The sequence below is a fragment of the Gopherus flavomarginatus genome, chromosome 12, assembly GCF_025201925.1.
Source record: "Gopherus flavomarginatus isolate rGopFla2 chromosome 12, rGopFla2.mat.asm, whole genome shotgun sequence".
Lineage (NCBI taxonomy): Eukaryota > Metazoa > Chordata > Testudines > Testudinidae > Gopherus > Gopherus flavomarginatus.
The window spans coordinates 37,144,810-37,166,457 of NC_066628.1; the positions used below are offsets into that span (position 1 = coordinate 37,144,810).

A 21,648-nucleotide genomic window follows, 5' to 3' on the forward strand; every position below is an offset into this window, starting at 1 on the left:
TGTATCTGTCCCTCGCCAGTAATTCCTGAACTGAGTCGAGATGTGTTTGCTCCAAGCCTGAACTCTAGATCCTGGCGTCATGAATGCTGGATTCCAAGGAACTGTCTGTAGCAAAGGGCTCTCCTGACACTTTTGATCGGCTATCATTACTGGCCTGGATAATTGAATTGGAAGAAATTGTCTCTTCCTCCTGATGGGGGATTTTTTTGTTCCCAGTGTTGAACAGCCGCCTGTTTAGAATGGATTTCTGTGTCCACAAGTTCACAATAGCACCACCAGACTAGAATGTGAAACATTCAAAAGTACCAGGAGATCCCAGATCTCCTTAGAGAAGCATCTGGTGCTTCCGTAAAGGCCTCACTTTTAACTGTATTGAACTCGGGACCTGAGTGAAGAATGTGCTGCACTCTCTAGGCACATAGGATTGGTCATACCAATGACCATATGTCCTTCAGCAGTGGCCACTATTTGAGGCTTCAGAGCTAGGGACACCAACCAGGTGGTCAGTTCTGCTCTTCTGATGGTGAGTGTGGGGGGAGAGGAAATTCCTTCCTGAGCCAACAAACTGACACCTGAAAGCATGAGACTTAGGTCCTCCTCAACTTATCTTGGCTTGTCTAGTTACAAGTGTTTATTGGTCACAAAGTTATCCAGCCTTTTAAAAATTTATATACAGACTTTGTCTCTGACCTGCTGCTGCCAAGAATTTATCAGGTCCGTTATGCTCCTGGTGAAGGATTCCGGGCAGGGGTGGGGGGGTGGGGATTGGGTCCTGTCACACTGTGGGCTTTCTCTCTCCAGGAGGGTGAGCAGCCTATCCCCAAACAAAAACAAACTACACTCTTCCTCTGTGTAGAGCAATGAAAGAAAGTCCTTCCCTCACCTGGGATACAATACAAGTTTGCAATTATTTAAAAATCAATGTTCTCCTTTCTTGGGAGACAAGTAGTATTTTCCCTTTCTCAAATCTCTCCACCACCAGATGCCTGCTGCTGGCTTTCCTTCTCCTTTCATACCCAATGGTTGCACCTGCTTTAGGTTGCTGAGCCCAGCTACATGTGCTCCACACCCTCTCACTGTCCCCTGTCTGCTTCTACCCCTTGCAGATCTGACCGGGGAATGGAGGGATGAGCTGGGGCTGACTAGGGGATTCATGGGACCTTGTTGGGTAGTATGTCCCAGTCCCCCTCTCCTGCCTTTCCCCTCCAGGTGGCTTCCACTGCCCCCTTGAAATAAATCCATTGGGTGGAGCTGCCCTGCTAGGGAAAGTGCTGCACAGTACAGATGCCAAGTAGGAGTATTTTCTTAGACACCCCACGCCTCGTTGCCACACCAAACCCTACTAGGGCGTGCAAAATCTGCCTGAATCCCTTGTTAAACTGAAACCTCAGAAAGGTTTGTTCTGGCTGCCGCAAGGGAAGGGTGTAAGTTTCTATTTTGCTGTTTCTCCAGGTGTTTCAGTTGTATGGTGCAGGGCTCTTGTTTACTCGCCCACGCTGAGTGCAAAGTGGCTGGGTCTTTGTGAGTTCCAGTGAGGCGCGACTGCCATGCCTCTGATTTACTGCCTGGCCCTGTTGGCTATGTATGTTTGACATGGTGGAGGCGCTATGCTCAAACTTTCCAGACCAGACTATTGAAGCTTGAACGGCTGTGCTTAGTGCAGGGAGGCTCTGATGGGCACACTGCTCGGGCCCTATGACTTCATAGACCACATTGTGTATGGCCCTGCCCATCTGCCTGTGACGTTCTGTTGACATTTACAGTGACATGAACCCCCTGTGAAGGGCCTGTTGTCTAGACCCATGACTATCCCTCAGAGCCAGGGTCGGCAACCTTTCAGAAGTGCCTTAGGTTGCCTACCCCTGCCTCAGAGAGTTGTGAGTACAGCCCTAAAGGCACCTCTTCAAAGCCTTGTGCGGTGAGGTGGCTGTCCTGTGATGGAGCAGTTAGTTGTCTGGCCCTAGGCAATGAGTCTGTGAACAGCACCTGTAGGCCCTGGAGGGTTGAGATTTTCCAAGAGGGTGTGTAACTATGCCAATAGACTATCTAGACCAGTGGTTCTCATGGTCTTCCAGGGATACCTCAACTCATCTAGATATTTGCCTAGTTTTACAACAGGCTACATAAAAAACACTAAGGAAGCCAGTACAAGTTAACATTTCATACAATGACTTGTTTGGATTGCTCTGTGTACCGTACACTGAAACGTAAGTACAGTATATTCCAATTAATCTATTTTATAATTGTGTGATAAAATGAGAAAGCGAGCAATATTTAATCAGTAGTGGGCTCTGATACTTTTGTATTTTTATGTCTGATTTTGGAAGCAAGTAGTTTTTAAGTGAGGCAAAACATGGGGTATGCAAGACAAAGCAGACTCCTGAAAGGGGTCTGGAAAGCTGAGAACCGCTGATCTAGAAGTACAGGCTATGCATGTTCTTGAACCTCTCCAAAATAATCTGTCGCAGTTCAGGACACCTGCACCTGTATTTTCCCCTCTAGGGTCCACTGAGGGCATCCACTCTTAGGCTTCTCACTCCGCGCCATTGCCTCTCTTGGGTGGAGTCATGTTTCTCTCTCCTTGCTGACCAGGTTATGTTCAGGCATCACAGTTCCCTGACTACACTGTGAATTCCCCAGCAAGTTAGACTGTCTAAGCAAGTCTGCTTTGCTTCCCTTCCTCAGTGTAATTGCCCCCAGTTAAATTACAACACAGCTCTTCCTAAACAAGCACATTTATTTTTAAGGTAAAAGCATCCTAGAGAAAACATTACAAACAATCAAAGAACCTACATGTATGGTAATAAGCCTGCCAGAGATCACTCCAGCTCCAGCAAGGGCTCTGGCAGGTGATCAGTCCTTCAAATGCCACCAAGGAGGTTTCCTGTGGTCACAAGTTCATAACAACTGAGAACAAGCACCTCCAAGAATGGGTCACGTCCTTCTAACCTGTCCCAGGGAGGAATGGGGCCTCCCTTGTACAAAAGCTCCTGTCCTTTTGCTGGATGCAAAAGCAGGGCCTGAGTCAGTTTAAACTCAGGCTATGTATCTAAAAGACCTTTTTTTGTCTATTAGTTCTCTAGAGACACTGGTTTGAAGCAGTATATGCAAGCCTCTCCTTGAGTGTTGGTACCTCTTGAGAGGTGTTAAACCTGAGTGAATTTGCCTAATCACCACCCTGCTGTCCTAGCACCTGAAGGGCTGAGGTCCCCCGCCCCCATGGAAGTCCATACAATCCCTAGCTCACAATGCTCCATCCACTTAACACAGCTATTGGAGGAAGTTGATGCATCTGTCACAATCTACATGTCGTTTTTTAAAACATGCAGAGTGGAGAATGAAGCACCCCTGGCCTTGTTGCATTCTCAGAAAAAGCATCTGATGAAAAAACGGTTCTATTATGCCAGGGGTCGGCAACCTTTCAGAAGTGCTGTGCCGAGTTTTCATTTATTCACTCTCATTTAAGGTTCCGTGTGCCAGAAATACATTTTAACATTTTTAGAAGGTCTCTTTCTATAAGTACATACAACAATAGTTTAGTTGTATATTATAGAAAGTAAATAAGGTTTTTAAAATGTTTAAGACACTGCATTTAAAATTAAATTAAAATGCAGAGCCCCCCTGGACTGGTGGCCAGGACCCAAGCAGTGTGAGTGCCACTGAAAATCAGCTCGCATGCCGCCTTTGGCACACGTGTCATACATTGCCTACCCCTGTGTTACGCCATCAAAACTAAATGGAAACGTGTCTTTCTTGTTTCTTCTAGATGGACCTGTCCCACCGATTTTCCAGGCGAGAGGTATGAGTCTGGCATTGTTTCTTTAATCAGTGGAGTGTTGGTAAAAGGGTTGGCAGCCCTGCATATGGACATCCTTTTTTCTATCCATATGGACCGGCAGTGGCAATGCAAGCTTCCTTGCAATGTGCCTCAGCACAGGTTCCAGCCTTACCGAGAACTAGTCCTCTGTGGAGACTACCAACAAAGAGGCTAATTAGTGGCAATTGCCATGTTGACAAAACACCTGTAGAACTAGGCTTCATTATAACAATGTCCAGTCGCTACTAGCCTGCTCCAGATTCAGCTGTTCCTGATAGCAGGGACGTGCAGTGCTGTAAAAGCTGCCCAAAAGCAAGTGTGTTCTACTGAGCTTGGGCCAATGCTGAAGGGGGAGTATAACAGGCCTGATTTGAGGCATGGGATAACATGGCCAGGAGCTTTCCAGACAGTATGTCCTGCTGTTTATTCTGGGCAGCAGATGCAGTTTGTGAAAGGAGAGCAAACATGTTTCCCCTTGTGTTTTATGGAGGAAACATTTAACGGTACAGTCCATACACCCTTCACCCTGCCCCAGAAAATACGTCATCCAGCACGCCGGAGACTAGCTCGCACAATGTCTAGTAGAGGAGCTGACTGTGACCTGTCACCCTCTTTCCCTGCAGCTCAACCTCTTGTACGAGGAGGTTCTCTACATCATCCTGCACCGTCAGGGCAAGCCCGAACCTGCTTATGTTGCCGATACCAATGAATTGTACGAATATGTGCAAAAGGTCAGTCCCTGGGTCCATCCCCATCCAGGTCAAGGGAGAGTGCAGGTCCAGCAGCTCCTTGAAACCCAGTCCTACTTTCCTGTCCTCTTGCTATCCTGCCAGGAGCGGCTCCAGGCCCCAGCACGCCAAGCGCGTGCTTGGGGCAGCATGCCGCGGGGGGCGATCTGCCAGTTGCCGGGAGGGCAGCAGGTGGGCAGCCTTCGGCGGCTTGCCTGCGGAGGGTCCCCTGGTCCCGCGGCTCTGGTGGACCTCCTGCAGGCGTGCCTGCGGAGGGTCCGCTGGTCCTGCGGATTCAGTGGAGCCGCGGGACTAGCAGACCCTCCGCAGGCACGCCTGCGGGAGGTCCACCAGAGCCACGGGACCGGCGACCGGCAGAGCGCCCCCCGCGGCATGCCGCCATGCTTGGGGTGGCAAAATGTCTAGAGCTGCTCCTGTATCCTGCCCTAGGGTGGGCGCTCTCTCTCTTCCTCTAGCCCACAAAACTCCCTCAGTCCCACATTGGGAAGAGGCTACCTCCATGCTCCTAACCCTGGAGTTCCCTCTGTCCCACACTGAGCGGGAGCACTTCTCTCCATATTTCAGATCCCTGCAGCTGCCGGGGCTGCTCTGCAGAGCAGGAATAGGGTGACCAGATATCCCAATTTTATAGGGACAGTCCAGATTTGGGGGTCTTTTTCTTATATAGCCTCCTATTACCCCCTGTCCCTCCCCCACCCTCTGTCCCAATTTTTCACACTTGCTGTCTGGTCACCCTAAGCAGGAATAAGACATGAATCTTTTCTCCGAGCTCCTGCAGTTAGAGGCGGCCTGCTGGACACAGGCGTGAGTCATAGTCAGAGCAGCCTTCTGCAGCGCAGAGCAGTGCTGAGTCACACCAGCCAGCCGCCTGAGCAGGGTCACAGGAGGGTCGGGTACCTGGGAGTGGGAAGAAAATAATAGCCCCGGGGAAGAGGAAGTGGAAGGGCAGCAGAGTCTGCTCAGAGGCTGGGGGCGGAAGTGCAGCTGAGAGGAGCAGTCTGGCTGGGAAGAAGCCATTATGTAGGGGAGGGACAGACTAGGAAGTCTGTCTGGACTGCACCCAAGTGTTCAGGAGTCTGGGTCCTGATTAGGCTTAATTTAAGCTGTTCTCTCCTTTCCCATCAAACCCTTTGTGAGTGCCAGCTGGCTCCCAGAGGAAGGGCGTAGTGGTCTCAGATGGGAAGCACAACTGGATGTATCCCAGGTACCATTGTTATAAAGCCAACCCTATATCTTCTGTAATATTTAAAACAGGCCTTCAGCATGGAGCCGGAGGAGCATTACGTTATACTGCGGCGGGTCAGAGAGCTGGAGGTAAAGTCTGCTCATCTCCCCCAGATCACACCACCCATAAGTAGGGGCAGGCTCCGTACATTTCTATTCCGCAGTCACCTGCAATGTCAGCAGGATTTGTGCCAGGTCACTTCCCTCTGTGGGCCCGGGCCAGGTAAAACTCCCATTGAGCTCAGCAAGGTCAGCTCATGTGTGTACATGAATGTGTGATAGATACAGGCATCATCCCTTAAGTGTGTGCCCACCCCAAGGCAGTGCATCTGAAGCAAGAACTCAAGGGATTCCCCATTCTACAGAGTGGTAACATGTTCAGGTGACATGGCCGTGTGTATCTATAGCCTGCACGCGTGCTAGTGACCTCAGTGCTTCAGTTATGTGGAACAACACAGAGGCTAGGTCAATGCCAGAGGTATGTTTAATATGACTATCCCCAAGGATTGGTCCTAAACCCTGTGCCCTGTTTAGGTAGGACAGCAGCTGGTTAGCTACGGCCCGGGTGGACTATCCATAGTCCAAGTTTGTCCTTTGATACTGACAGTCATTGCTATCAAATCCAGATTAAAGTCTTATGTTTTGGGGGAGCAAGGAGGGAAACCAACCAGCCAGAGTGAGATTTTGGAAAGAGGTAGGTGTCTTATATGGGATGATCCCCCCTACCTGTCAGCTTTTGTCCCCTCTGCAAAGTCTGTGGGGCTGAAAGACCAGTTATGAAAAGGAGGTAGTAGCCAGACCGTGGGAACGACTGCACAGGAGCTGGAGGTGAAATTTCCAGCTCAGGAAGATGAGTTAGCGTGCTAAAAGCAGAAGTGTAGCTGTGGCAGTGTGGGCAGCAGCATGGCTGGCTGCACCGCATACAGTCCTGTCTGGGACCCGGGCCCATCCCACTATCCAAGATGGCAGCTACACTTCTATTTTTAGCCTGCTAGCTCGATCAAAGCTAGCACGAGTATGTCGACTTGAGCTGGAAGTTACATCTCCAGCTTCAGTGTTGACATACTCATGGGGCATGTTCCCTCCCACTCAGTGCTCCTTAGTGGAATTACGGAATGCAGCCTGGTGGCCAGCAGCAGCTCTGTCAGGAGCCATCTCTGCTTCCCCCATGGGAGGGAGTGGATGCTGGAGGAGAGAGACCCTCTGTGCACCTGCCCTGGAGCTGAGATCTTGGGGGCAATATTTCCCATAAGTCCTTTGTCCTCAGATGCTTCCTTTGGCCTTGCCCACTCTACCGCATATTTCCACAGCTCCCATGAGTGGAAAAGGTGACTGAGCAGCTTCCTTTTTAGTCCCTTGGCAGTTCAGTGACTAATTTGTTCCCCTCCGTGCAGAGGTGGGAGAGGATCAGGGCTCAGAAGCAACTGAAAGTATTGTTGGTTGGGTTTGGTTTTTGTATCTCGAGAGAACTTTGCCACCTCTCTCAGCACTGACCTCTGACAGCAAAAAAAAATAGCTAAAGAGAGTCACGTCTGGTGCTGAGGGGATCTGACCGTCTGCAACTTTCCAGTCGTATCCTTAAAAGAGAAACTGTCAGTGTCTGAACATGTTGTGGCCCTGCTGCTCATTTATATCCAAGCTTTGGTCTTCATGATTGATGCAGTCTGGGAGATAATGTGTGCTAGTGGTTGGAGGGGACTGGCAGGGTCACAGGTCAGGAGGTTATGCTATAAAGACAGGCCTCTGCTTATTTACAGTACTTTGTGCACTTGACAGCACAATGTATGGTCAGTTTCACTGTTGGTGAATGGTCAGTTGCATTTCCTACACTGCTCTGAAGGGGCTGCTGTGCATCAAGGGGACGGCTTGGCGAGAAGGGATTGCCACAAAAGCTGACTCAAAATGGCAGCAGGCAGATGTGTGCAGAGAGGAAGGAAGGGGAGAGCGATGCTTGATGTTTGCCTTAAACTCCCAGCTTTCTGGAGTCATGTGCAGGGGCGGTTCTATGTATTTCACCACCCCAAGCACTGCAGTCAGGCGGCTTTCGGCGATGCGCCTGCAGGAGGTCCACTGGTTCCGCGTCTTCAGCGTACCCGCCGCCAAATTGCCGCCGAAACCGCGGGACTGGCGGACCTCCTGCAGGCAACCGGCACGCCCCCCCCCGCGCACGTGCTTGCTGCGCTGGTGCCTGGAGTCGCCTCTGGTCACGTGATTATGTGAGAATCAGCTTTCATTTTTTTTAAATAGTAAGTTTCTAGTCCTCCTGGTAGTGGAGAAATATGACCTGAGTGCTCCATAAAAGCTAAAAAAAACCCAGAAGGCAAATTAAAAAAAACAAACCTCCAAATTTGTTATTTTTAAAAGATCTTATCTCAGCCACTTTCTCATGATTTTTTGGGGCCTGATATTTGAGTGCGTGGGGTTGGCAACAGTGAAACAGTGTGTGCTGCTTCCTTGTTTTATCATGGAGTTTCCAAATACATCAAACACCCATTCACTTCTGCATACGATGGAGATTTTTCCTTCAGGTGAGATGAGCTGTTTTTTGTTTATTTTTTAATTCCAGAAACCCATTTTTTGTCTGAAAGTGACTGTGAAGCAAGCCAAAGACATTCTGGGTAAAGATGTCAGTGGTAAGTGTGATTAGATGGATGACACACATATATATGTACCTGATTAGAGCAGGGGACTAGTAGCCAGAAGATCTGGGTTCTGTTCTCACATTTGCTGTCTGACCATCGGCAAGTTGGTTGCCCATCTGTGCCTCAGTTTCCCTATTTTTAAGGTGTGATGTTAGGATTAATTAATGTTTGTGAAGCTCTTTGAGCTTCTCAGATTGAACATGCCCAGTGCAAAATATTGTTAGCATTGTCCATCCCCCTAAGAGGCAGGCAGACGTTGGGTGTTGCATTTTGTCACAATAGATAATTCTGTTGGAGGAATTTTTTTTTTAAAATGCCTTATGGTTGTAGGGTTCAGCGACCCGTACTGCCTGCTGGGGATAGAGTCAAAGAGACAGGAGCCTTCCAGTGACAGCAGCTCCCATCCGGAGAACAAGAAGCCATTAAAGGCAGTGGTGAAAAACCTGATCCCCGAAGACCAGACCCACCGCACCCAAGTCATAAATCAAACTCTCACTCCTGTGTGGAATGAGACATTTATACTGTAGGTCTCCCCCTTGCCCCTTCCTGTCCCTTCATTGCTGCCACAGCTGTCTTCTCTCCACTTGCAAGAACCATTGTCAAGGAATCTAGGTCCAAAGTTTGGTCTTTGTGATTGACATAAACTGGGAGGTAATGTTGCTAGTAGGTTGTGAGAGGCGGAGGGACCAGCAGGATTACAAACCAGGATGCTGTGCTATAAACACAGGCCTCTGCTTGTTGGAAAGAGCAGAAGCTCCCTCTGTCATTTTAGCCTGGTAAAGAAATTGGAGACAATGGAAAAGTGAGGTGCAATGATCTCTCAAGGTATGTCTAGATACATGTCTATTAGGGATGGTCTAGACAGTATTTGGTCCTGCCATGAGGGCAGGGGACTGGACTCAATGACCTCTCGAGGTCCCTTCCAGTCCTAGAGTCTGAATCTATGAGTCTATGCTGCAAAACCAAAACACCCCTGGCAATGAGTCTCAGAGCCTGGGTCTACAGACTTGGCACTAAAAATAGCCATATAGACATTCCTGCTCGGGCTGGAGCTCAGGCTCTGAGACCCAGCGAAGGGGCTGGGCTATTTTTAGCACCGTAGCACAAGCCCCATGAATCCAATTCTGTAGACCCGGGCTCTGAGACCAGCTGATGTGGGTTTTTTTAATGTTTGCAGTTGATACGCCTCAGTGGGCATCTGGCTCTTGTCCAGCAAGCCAGGTCTATTGCAGGGATTAGACTTCCTTGGATCTTCTATGAATAATTTTGCCCTGTGTCTTCCCTGTTTGGCAGCCTGGGGGCTTCTCTTTCTAGTATTCTTGGGCAAGCCAGAAAAATCTGGAGGTAATCAGCCAAAGGCCTGCCACCACTCTAGGAATCAGAACACAAACTGAGCACCTGGAGCATATTGTCCACCCACAAACCTGGGAGTGCCCCGAGTGAACTAGAGAGCAATTGTGATAGCCCAGCTGTAATAACGAGGATTTCCAGGGGCCTGACTCGTCTTCATTCATTGACACAAAGCTACACCCCAGCCCTAGACTGTTTCTAGCTTGTGGCGGGGGCGGGGGTGCTGCCTGCCTTTAATCTCTCTCTCCTTCACCCTCCCTTTCTAATATTTGTGGCCTGAGTGCAAATCCTCTCAAAATCCCAGCAGTAACGTTTTCTGATTCTGTGTCCTGCAGGGAGTTTGATGATGAAGCAAATTCCAGCTTCCATCTGGACATGTGGTGAGTGTGATCGAGCGTACACACCCATGCCAACTTGGGGCCGAAAACTCAAGACCGGTCTGTGTGGAGAGATCCTGCTCTGAGGCAGGTCTCTGAGAGCATTACTCCTGCAGCCTCACAGATCCCTCTGTGGACCCCCAGTAATATACATGGGTCCCAGTCCTCCACTGCCATTGGCTGCACACTGTCCTTTACGCCTGTGGAAAGTGAGTGCGCTGTGCCACCGGGTCAGAGGAGTTGCATTCTGCAGTCACTTTGCGCAGGTGGAAAGAGTTCCATGAGGTGAAAGGCAACAGAGACTCCAGCCCTGAATTTCTGTGTCAAGGTTCTAGGAAGGAGGGAGGCGTCTGAGGGGCAAGAAAATTAAGCCAGGTTTGCGTTTGCCCCTGTGTAATCGCTACAAAGGTGACATGCACGGGGTTGTCAAACTAGGGCATGTGTCCTTTTTCCGCCTTTATGACAGATGAGGATGGCCTTGGAGAAGGGGCGCGCGTGGGGAGTTGAGGCTCCCTGACACAGTTGCTGCAAGAAGTCTGCAGCTCTCGCGTCTAGCTCTGCAGGGTTTTATACCGCCCCCAGCACTGCACTCTATCTGGGCATCAGCTCTCCTCCCCAAACACCTGATTCTTTCCCCCCTTCTATGACTTTCCTCTGGCTTGGTGGAGTCCGTGTGTTGGGGGCCTCTCCCTTAGTCCTGACTTTGACCCCACGGATCCCTGGCAAACTAATGTTAACGATGCATTTTTCAATGTGCCTCCGCCTCACCTGCTGTGTTTCTGACCCTCCCTGGCAGGGACTTGGATGTGGAGGAATCTGTGCGGCATAAGCTGGGAGAGCTGACAGATCTTCATGGCCTGAAGAGGTTGGTACTGGGGAGTGGGTGGACGGGCTGTCAGTCACCCCACTTTGTTAGCAGTGCACACACATTGGGTTGAATGCTGCTCTGAAAGGCTCCCCTGCTGAATTTGGGGGGAGAAGCTCACTCGCTAGCCGTCCCCTCTTGTGGAGATTTGCTCTTTGACTCAGGGGTCCTGTACTTCACACTAGTTAATCCTTATCTGCAGCAGTAATGTTTCCTCTGGGGGGCTAGAATGGGCAGCCTCCTCTGAGCATGGCACTCCACTGGATATGTACCAGAAATGTCCTTAAAGAGAGATGCAGATAGTTCCCTTTCCCAGCCCAGCACCAAATAGGTCACTACAATGATGGGCCTGATGTACTTCAGCCTGGGATCCTGGTGTCTGCTGTACTGGGCTAACAAGACTCAGTGTGCAGACTGCAAGAGACCAGGGCACATGGAGATGAATTTTGGATGTGGCAAGGACTCTGATCAGTGATGAACACCTCCTTGCTGGGCCACAGCCTCCTCTTCCCACTCACAGTTCTGCCATCATGTCTCTGTGACACGTGTACCACGTGTCCTGACTCATGTGCATGTGGGTGTGTGTTAGCCAACCCTGCTCCGAGAGTCCACATGGCCACAGAACCCATGCCTGGTTAGCTGTGTCCACACTGGTGCCGCAGCTACCTGTGGCTGGGACAAGGATTTCTGGGGGCGTATCCCAGAGTTCATGGCTCCTCATCAACTGGAGTCTCTCTAGGAATTGTTTTGTGGTGTGTTGTGGGAGAACTTGTCTGTCTTCCCTGGACCCCTTTGTAGAAATGGCTTTAGCCCTCCCATACCTTAAGCTGAGGTGCTTCTGGCTCTGCACACTGCTCACTTCTGTCCCTTCCAATCCTGGGACAAGCCATGGGTCTGTCGGGGCAGGTCAGGGCTCAGCATACACTCTGCCCCATACCTCAAGGATGGGCGCTCAAGTGCGCTACAATCACAGTAGCCGACTTTCCAATGTGTTGGGGGTGCTCGACCCCCAGCTCTGCCCTAGGCCCTGCCTCCCCCTACCCCTCCCCCCAAGGCGCTGCCTCACCTCTTCCCACCCCCGCTCCACCCCCACCCTGCCTCATTCTGCCCCCTCCCCCTAGTGCTCTGCGTCCTCGCTCCTCCCCTCTCCCCCCTAGTGCCTCCTGCCTGCCGTGAAACAGCTGATCGTGGTGAGTGGGAGGCACGGGGAGAGAGGGGAGGTGCTGATCAGCAGGGCCCGCCGGTGGCAGGTGCTGGCGGGGGAGGGAGGTCTGCCGGTGGGTGTTCAGCACCCACCATTTTTTCCCTGTGGGTGCTCCAGCCCCGGACCACCCACAAAGTCGGCACCTATGGGTACAATGCTCCCCTATATGCATATTGGAGAGCTTTCAATGTGGATTATAGGGGGGTTGGACGAAGGCAGGCAGCCAGCCATGCAGTGTAGGCATGCCCATAGTGACGTAGAGCCAGTGGTCTCCAAATTCCTGACTTCCAGGAGCACCTGGAGGACCAGGGGCTCATGTCTTGGGCCACAACTCTTCTGCATATTAAATTGCGCAGTGTGCCTAATATTGGAATGGAAAATGAGTTTCAACCACCCCTGAGTGTTTGTGATCTCTGCACCCAGGCTGTTTCCGGCCCTACAGGCACTTTGCATCCACCAATGTTGAGAAGGAGATGCTGAGAAAGTGCCTTATCATTTGCTTCCCTAGTTTAGTAGGTCATTTAACTTTTGGTGCTGAGACTCCCAGGTGAAGGAGAAGGGTTTTGCAGAATGATAGAAACAAGAGGGAGACGGGCAACAAGAATGATTATTGGCACGGAACAGCTTCCATATGAGGAGAGATTAAAAAGCCGGGAACTGTTCAGCTTAGAAAAGAGATGACTAAGGGGGGATGTGATAGAGGTCTGTAAAATCATGACCGATGTGGAGAAAGTGAATACGGGGAATTGTTCTTTACCCCTAGAACCAGTGAAATTGATAGCAGGTTTAGAAAACATAAGGTATTTCTTCACACAAAACATGGTCAATCAATGGAACTCTTTGCCAGGGGATGTTGTGAAGGCCAAAAATATAACTGGGTTCAAAAAAGAATGAGATCACTTCATAGAAAATAGGTCCATCAATGGCTATTAGCCAGCATGGTCAGGGACGCGACCCCATGCTCCGGGTGTCTGTAAACCTGTGACTACCAGAAGCTGGGACTGCACAATGGGGTGGATCACTTGTTTACTTCCCTGTTCTGTTCATTCCCTCTGAAGCTCATGGCATTAGCCACTGTAAGAAGGAAGGATACTAGGCTTGATGGACCATTGACTATTCCAGGTCAGACCATCCGTACATTCTTCTGTTCTCTCCAGTCACACCCGTCTCCTGGGCCCAGTGCAGTATTAGTCCCTCTAGTGCATTGCACAGCCTATAGATGTTTTACATTCCCAGGAAAAGGTTTTTCTCATTTCACCCAGCTGATTTATATTTTCCTTTCCAGGATATTTAAGGATGCTCGGAAGGACAAAGGGCAGGATGACTTTCTTGGGAACGTGGTTCTTCGCTTGCAGGTGGGCGTGGGGATGTAGGCTTATAATGCTCTGTTGTTCTATAGCATCTTTTCTCTGAGACTCTCAAAGCATGTCACAAGCATTAATTAAATCTCACAGGGGTTGGGCAGCACTGTAATTCCCATGTGACAGAAAGGTAAACTGAGGTCTGCAGAGCCAATCAACTGCAGAGCCAGTAATAGAACCCAGGTTTCCTGAGCCCATGCTCTCACCAATAGACCATACTTCCTTAAGGAACTAATGACTGACTGAGGCTGCTGGCCTTCACTTACCCTCCCACCCCACACATACCACAAGGCAGTCATCAATCTCTCAGACCAAGGTAATTCTAGTGTAATTCTCAGCTATATCGTAAATAAGCAAAGACTTATTGATCCTGATCAATGCTGACATTTACAACAGCTTTCCTACTGGCGGATTTTGTATTGAAAAATGAGACTAATTTAGGAAATAAGGAAAAGTGTCTCCAGCCCGTGGGTTATTTTTTAAATTAAATATAAATGTTAATTGTCTAATATTATGAATTCCTGCCATATTAATGTGATGGATCCTATTCTCTGAATGGGCATCCCCCTATTGCTGATGCTCCGGTGTTTGACAACCATCCATCCCTCTGTCTATCTACAGGACCTGCACTGCAGGAATGACCACTGGTACAACCTGGAGCCCCGGACAGAAACCTACCCCAACCGCGGGCAGTGCCACTTGCAGTTCCTGATGACTCACAAGAAGGTAGGAGGAGCTTTTTGTGAAGGGAGGAGATTAAACAGGAACACTAGGCCTGTGGGTTGCTTGCCAGGGGTATATCAGCAGGGCCGAGCCTGTTGCTGCTCTGGAGGTTACAAAGGTGTAGAAGGCCCACTGGTTGCTGTAGTGACGAGGAGTGGGGAGTTCATTCTCTTGTATCCTATTTGTTCCATTTTCTCTTTGGAATGCTCTAGCATCTCCATGGGTCCTCCCATAATAATGGTCTAGGCCTCAGCATCAATGGTGCCTGGTGATTAATTGCCCTGAAAACCAGGGCACTTGGTTTAAGTCTTCCAGGAGGCAGTGTCAAACCTCCCACAAAGGATATGGTTGCTTGGATACGAACCGAAAGTCCTGCTATTAAACAAGGAACCTCTAAATCCGGCTCCAGGTTTGTTTGATGGCTTGGATGTTGGGTGTTCCGTGGAGACGTGCTCCCTTCCATCTCATGCTCTGAGCCGTCTCCCAGCTTTTGTTTCTCTTTTCAGAGGGCCACCTCTTTGAGCAAGACCCAGCCGAGTTACACCGTCCATCGCCACCTGTTGCAGCAGATGGTGCTCTATGAGATCCTGCAGCACCAGGTACATGTGAAGCCAGCAAGGGTTAGGGAAGCTGGTGGGAGCCAGGGGAGGATTTAATTTCATGCTGCAGTGCAGATGGCTCGGATTGTCTCTCTCTTCAGAGCCTTTGGGTGTAACCCAAGAGACTTTCCAAGGTGATGAGTTCCTTCCAGTGGTGCAGGCATCCAACACAACAGCCTGTGTTACTGAGAAGGGACATGCTGTGTAGCACACTGGGATCTTTAAGGTCCACCTGGGACAGGCAGAAGGAGGCCTTCCTTTGATGTCTGCATTAAATGACCTTGGTTTCTATGGCGATTGTGTGAGATGACACGAAACCTGGACCAGTGCCAGCCGATCTGCAGCCCTATTCCTCACTCTTGCAACAACTACTTGACCCAGAACTTTCTGTTACCTTCCTAGTAAGCTCATCCCTCAGTCTGAGCCTCTGGGTATCTGAACCATGTGGGTATTTGCCTGGACTGATGCAATGACCATGTGGCATGTGAAGGGCCCACTCTAGAGCTTGAGAGAGGAGATGGGGCAAATGAAAACCAAGTACAAATTACAGGAGGATCCAAATTCTATGGCTGGCTCTAGGAGACTCTTCTCTCTTCTCTTCTGCGGGGCAGGATTAACTCTCTCGCTCTTACCTTCCCCATACAGGCCGGGAGTACTTCCTGGGATGGGGAGCTGAGCAAACATGCCAGCACGATCCTGTACCTGCACGCCGCTCAGAAAGACCTGTCTGACTTTCACCAGGTCATGGCGTAAGTACCACATGCACTCAGCCAGTGTTGTGTAATGATTATGGCAATGGCATCTGGGAATTAGGAGACCTGGGTTCTATTTCCAGCTCTGCCACTGATTCTGGGTGACCTTAGGCAAGTCCCTTAACCTCTCTGTGCCTTTGTTTGTAAAATAGTAATAACACTGCCCTATTTTGCAGGTATGTGAAGCCAGACTATGCTTAGTGATGTGCTTTGAGATCCCCAGATATCAAACGCTATGGAAGTACAAAGTATAGCATTAATATTATTAGTTTTAAACTGCAGATGCCTACACCTGTGGCAGGGTCAGTAGTCTGACTTCCTTGCTCTTCTCCATGAGTTTGGTCACTTCTGCCTCATGCATTGCTCTAGACAAATGTCACTGACTGCACCCCGGGACATGCTCTCCCTGGATGTTTATGGTAGCGGAACTATTGGGATTCTCTCCCTCACCATCTTGCCTGTGAACACACGCCAGGAAGCCCGTTTCTGCTAACGCAGCTGCGGCCGTAGCTACTGATCAGTGGGGAGAACTCGCCTCTCACTACCATTATCCCAAGCTTCTTTCCTTTCCCCTGCCCCTCTCTTTCCCTCCACGTGAACACTGCGGGTGCAGCATTGCACTTTGGAAAGGGATGAGGCAGGGCAGGAGCTCTGGGCCTGAGCGAGTCTTGGGGAGTGGCTGGCTCTGGCCTCCTGGGGTAATAAGAAGCATATGAGCCTGAATCCCTCCTCCTGAGAATGTGTTTCTACCTGAGGAGGGTACTGGGCCTGGCCTACGCGCCCACCATCTCACAGTGTGTCTCTTTCCATTTCACTACAGCCAGTGGCTGGCTTACAGCAAACTCTACCAGAGTTTAGAGTTCAACTGCAGCTGCCTGCTCCACCAGATCACCAGCATCGAGTACCAGTGGATCCAGGAAAGGCTGCGACCCGAGCAGGTACACGCGGACACCACTGCCAAGCTTGGGGCAGAGATCCGGGGAGCGGGGGGCAATCTCCTATCAGCCATGACAGCCGGGGGACCCTCTTCACGTCAGCTCTCTTGGCTCCTCATTGGCTGGTTGAAAAATGCCGCAAATTGGTTCTGCTCGGGTGGGAGCCCCCTGCAGCAGGAGTTCATGGCGCATGCCAGCTAGGTGAAAAACCTGCCCATGGGCTAAGGAGACACTGCCGACGCCTCATGATACAGACCATCTTTAAGATCATGTCGAAATTTAGAAATCAGATTGAGGTGGTTCTGGGTTGCTCTTCCCTTTGGCTTCTGTGAGTAGCTTCAGCACCTTCCTAGGAGGATGGCATGCCTATATGGTTTCCTTTGCAGGGAACAGATCATGCTCGAAAACATGGCTATTGGTTCTCCGTGAACCAGCTGTAGGGTCTGAGCCTTTGGGGTAGGATTTCACCCCAACCAGCTGGGTTTGTTAAGTGGCAGACATGTTGGGGAGCCATTCTACAAATGGAGTCCCTTGCTCTGGGTGAGAGACTTTGTTCCCTTCCCTTCGGTGAAGCTGGGATTGGTAATGGGATGAGAGTCCTTCACCTTGAGGTCACCGGTTCAAACCCAGCCCAGGAAGGCAGTAGCTGAATATCTTTACCATCTGGCAACTCCTCATTGGCTGCTCCCAGTTCCATTCACAGAGTACTGGTGTTCCTAGGAAACCACCCCCACCATGGTACCTGGCACCCTTATCAGCCACCTCTTTACAGGCCGACACATGAATGGGCCATGGAGATTGTGCAGCCTTCTCCCACCAGGGGGTGATCTGCTGAGGCCCATTGGAGTGGAGGCTTGCACTGCTGCTGCTTATGCTATACCCATTCTGTGGTTCTATTCCAGTCAAAAACTACAAATAACACCATCCCTGTGTCCAGCTTGCCTGTCTACTCACCCAGTTCTGGCCCCATTAAGACAGCCCTCAGACCTTTGGCTACCAGGTCACCTTCAGGGCGTTAAATTGTGTCCATGTTCCCTGCCTGGGAACATCTCACCATTGCTGTATTTTTCATTATGGGGGGGTTAAATCTCTGCTTTAAATGCAAAACTCACCTCAGCCTTAACTAGGGAGCCTCTACCAATGCCTCAAGCACCTAGACGATTTTTAAGACCCTAAACCAGTCTAGAAATCCGTTCGAGGTGATTCAGTTTTGCTTTTCCCTCTCACTTCCGAGAGGCTGCTGCCTCCCTAGGAGGGCTGGTGTTCCTTAGTGCTTCCCTTTGCAGTGCGGCAGATCATTCTTAAAATGGTTTTGGAGACAGATGCATGTTGCAAAATCCAGAAATAGCCCCCCTCAGCAGTGAGGCCACGTTGGCTGGGGACAGGTGTCCACCTGAGGTGCTGTGACCATCACAACGTCGCTGTCGTTGCTAATGCATCTTCCATTTCTTCTTTCCAGAAGGCAGAGCTGGCCGAATCTTTCCAGTCCTTGCTGGCCTATGGAATCTCTCTCCTCCGGAAGTACCGCAGTGTCTTCCCGCTCTCTTCCCCTACGTCCACGCACAGGCTACAGTCGTTGCTCAGGTCAGCCAGCTGCAATGCTTCGTAAACAGAATCATATCAATCAGAAAAGAAACACCCCCCCCATTGTCCTGGGGCTAGTGTGGGATTGTTCCCTATGCTACATTATCTAGTCTGCCTTTTGACACTCCATGTACTGGAGTTTCTACTGCTTCCCCCGAGGAGACTGTTATACAGGAAAACCTCTCTCCCACTTCCATTCCCAGCTCCCTTCATTGTCTCCTCTCCTCTGCCTTTCCCTGGCGGGTCTGTCCCCTAAGGAAGTAGACAGACATCCAGGGACCTCCCCCATTGTAAACTGGCATCTTGTCATTTCTTCCTGTGATGCCTGGGGAGTATTCCCTCCTGGGTGTGCATTGACTGGGTTAAATAGAGGCCTTTATGCTGTGGGATAACACTTTTCTCTGGAGTTTATGTAACCCCCCGGTCAATTCCTGTTACAGGTCCCTTCTGTGGTGGGGGGAGAGATGAGTCTGTTGTAGCCCCCTAGGGAGGTTTGATTCTTTAGTGCAACCTGTAGCAGCTCATGCTTTTAGTTCTGTAGGTCCCTAGTTCATCCCCTGGTGTGTTGGCCATGAAGGCAGCTGTCACACTGTGAGGGCTTTTGTTTGTTTTAACTCCAAACCATCCCCTTTAACCTCTCCTGCCCCAAGGTATTTCTCACCTCATGGGAGGTGAATTTGGGCTCTGGGCCCTAAGTCCTGCCAAGCTCAGAGCCCTGATGAAGAAGCCTTAGGATTCGGTCCTCTCCCAGGCTTTCAGCATAAGAACATGTCTGTCCCTCTGCCTGTGACCTGGCAGCTAGGCCATAACTTACAGGGAGCCTCTCATTGAAAGAAGCGCTGTAGAGGAAAGTGTGCGTGGGGAGATGTTGCTTTGCTGGTGGCAAAGCTCTCGTTTCTGAAGCTCTTTGGGTTGTGCCGTGACTTAGCGCTGATTCTCACTTCACAGGGTCCTGGTCCAGATGTGTAAAATGAAGGCCTTCCAAGAACTTTGTACTCTGACCCCTAACCTTCAGCAGATGGTGATGGAGGCTCTCAAGGTACAGTACCACCTCTGTGCCCTCTCCTCCCCCAACCCATAGGGCAGTGTTTGCAGCCCAGTCAGCACACAGCTACGGCCCATGTGACATCCTTGGGAATATACAGGTAGTATATATATTGTGTGGATGTGGCCCACATAATACATAGAGAGCTGCATATGCGGTCCACACTGTTAAATAGGTTGAGAACCACTGCCATAGCGGTTCCTCTGACTTCCTCCTGGAGCCGCGAGCATTGTCCTTCCCCTACGCCAATGTGCAAAGGTCTTGAGTCCTGACCTGATGTCAGCAGAGGGGATGGGAGTTGGCATTTCCAAAGCTCGTTCGCACTGCGCCTTCGACTGCCCAGTGACCCCTCTAGAGAAGTGCAAGGCGCTCCTTTCCCTCCAGGACAGCATGGTGCCTGCTCAGGGTGAGAGATAGAGCCTGGATGGTGAGCTCTGAGTCCCGCTCTCCGCTGTGCTGTGTGTCTCTGGGCTGCCAGCCTGACCTGCATTCCACCTCGAATCACAATGAAGGTGTTGTGTTGTGTTTCTGCTGTGCCAGGGTGAATGGGGCGGCTGGGTAGTCTCTTCAGCTCCTGCTTCTCTCCCCTCATTCTTTGTCCCGTTCTCTTGCAGTTAGGAACCACTGAGTGGTTTTATATGCAGAAGCAGTACGTGAAGCCAATGGAGAAGGTCAGATCCCCCTTTCATTCATACACCAGTTTGCTGGGCCTGGCTGAGGGGCCGTTTGGGTAGGAAGAGGGAAGTGACACTTTCTCAGGCCACCGTTTTCAGAAGTGGCCAGTGATTTTTGGATGCCCAAAAGATACCCTGAGCCCAATTTTCAGAAGTGCTGAGCAACTGCAGCTGGGGTAGAAGGCAACCAACTGTCCCCATAAGAAGAAATGAACAGTTGCCATTTGTCTCTGGTCCCCTCCCTTCTTGTGTGTCTGTCTGAGCAGGTCACTCCTGCTCGCTTGGCGTGTCTCCCATTAAAACGCAGAATGGAGCAGACTCCCAAAGAATGTCTTTCCTTTGCTTGGCAGCGTGGCCTTGTGGTTAAGGAACTGTACTAGCACAGTAAAGATCTGGGTTCAATGCCCATCCCTGCCACATATTTACTGTGTGATCTGGGGGACGTTACTTCACCACTCTCTGTGCATCAATTCCCCAGTGGGGTAATGATATATCCCTACCTCTCTGTGGCATGGAGAAGGTAAATCTGTGATCTGCTCAGATACAACAGTGGTGAGGGCGTTGATTCATCACAAAATCCCTTGGCACCAAAACCAAGGGGTGACTTTCCATCCTTCCCTTTGCAGACCATGGAGGAGAATGGGAAAGCACTGGTCAGGCTTCTCATGGAGGTGAATGGAGATCTCGAACAATGCCACAAAACCTGGAACAAATTCTTCACCAAGTAGGTAGATGGTTCCCCCATTCCGCTCCCCAGCATCTGCCCCGTGCGCTCTCAGCAGCTTTGCTTATGGCACTGAAGGCAACAGCTCCAAAGCACATTTCCCAGCTGCAAAAGAACATTGTAAATATAAACAGATTATGACACCAAGTATGAGACTGGAAAGCCCCAGGAAACGTTCCCTCAGGGTTTGTTACATACTACAGTTGCCTGTTGTTTAGGGAGCAGAGGTTAACTACAAATGTCCTTGCTTTCCAGCATTACTGGCTCTGCCAGCTGGAGTCTTTCAGATTGTTTTAGTTTTGTAGCTTTTTGTCACTCTAGTTCATGTCCAATGGCTCGGGTGGGAGAGGGTTAATTGCACTGGCTTTGACAGGTTGGTCAGTGAGTTATATCCAGCAGATTCCTGACCTCCTGTTTCTCCCCTGCAGCACTGTGAAGGTGGATCTCTTCTCCATTGCCTACCTGGAGCTACAGGAGCTGGTGAGCACGTGTTCCCGGCTCTCCTGTCAGAGCAGCAGAGAATAAACCAGTGCCGAGGCACTTAGCCAGCTGTCAGAGGAAGGGAAGAATCTGAGGTGCCCCCCGGCACTCCATATGCTTCTCAAGGGCTCATGGAAAGTGATAACTAGTGGTGGAGAAATCTTTCTATTCCAAACCCTGGATATGGGACCATGGGCATCCTTGGGTTGTGAGGGAGGGACTAATCCTGTCCCCAGCCTCAGAAGCCTAGACACTGGGACTAGCCAGGAGTTTAAGAAAGGCACGTTTAGGCAGTGCAGCCTAGTGGCTAAAGCAAAGGAGTAGCGATTCCTGGCTTTGATTCCTGGCTTTGCAACTGAGTCAGTTGCAAGTCTGTAAATTGACCAAGTTGCTGAAATTCTCTGGGCCCGTGAAATGGGGATAAACAGGTTTTGACTGTATTATCCAAACCCCTCGAGCCCTCAAACAGCTGGTGTCCCCAACTTACACATCAGGCAAGAGGAAAGTGTGTTGTATCATCTAATTGGGATGGCACATTTCCTT

The 21,648-nt window shown here is 50.3% G+C and overlaps 1 protein-coding gene across 5 annotated transcripts in view; it reads left to right on the forward strand.

Moving 5' to 3' along the window:
* The window catches only part of UNC13D (unc-13 homolog D), a 51,163-nt gene that overhangs the window by 14,240 nt on the left and 15,275 nt on the right, over positions 1-21,648 (forward strand). For 4 of the 5 annotated variants that reach the window (XM_050919239.1, XM_050919240.1, XM_050919238.1 and 1 more), the window contains 17 exons: positions 3,767-3,799; positions 4,441-4,548; positions 5,821-5,880; positions 8,357-8,423; positions 8,763-8,955; positions 10,118-10,162; positions 10,956-11,024; positions 13,514-13,583; positions 14,211-14,315; positions 14,819-14,911; positions 15,557-15,660; positions 16,484-16,601; positions 18,058-18,182; positions 19,131-19,221; positions 19,842-19,898; positions 20,528-20,625; positions 21,054-21,105. In XM_050919239.1, coding sequence (XP_050775196.1) covers positions 3,767-3,799; positions 4,441-4,548; positions 5,821-5,880; positions 8,357-8,423; positions 8,763-8,955; positions 10,118-10,162; positions 10,956-11,024; positions 13,514-13,583; positions 14,211-14,315; positions 14,819-14,911; positions 15,557-15,660; positions 16,484-16,601; positions 18,058-18,182; positions 19,131-19,221; positions 19,842-19,898; positions 20,528-20,625; positions 21,054-21,105 — 1,488 coding nt within the window. Of the gene's footprint in view, positions 1-504; positions 524-3,766; positions 3,800-4,440; positions 4,549-5,820; positions 5,881-8,356; positions 8,424-8,762; positions 8,956-10,117; positions 10,163-10,955; positions 11,025-13,513; positions 13,584-14,210; positions 14,316-14,818; positions 14,912-15,556; positions 15,661-16,483; positions 16,602-18,057; positions 18,183-19,130; positions 19,222-19,841; positions 19,899-20,527; positions 20,626-21,053; positions 21,106-21,648 lie in introns of those variants that run through there. The other variant, XM_050919237.1, reaches the window with a different exon arrangement.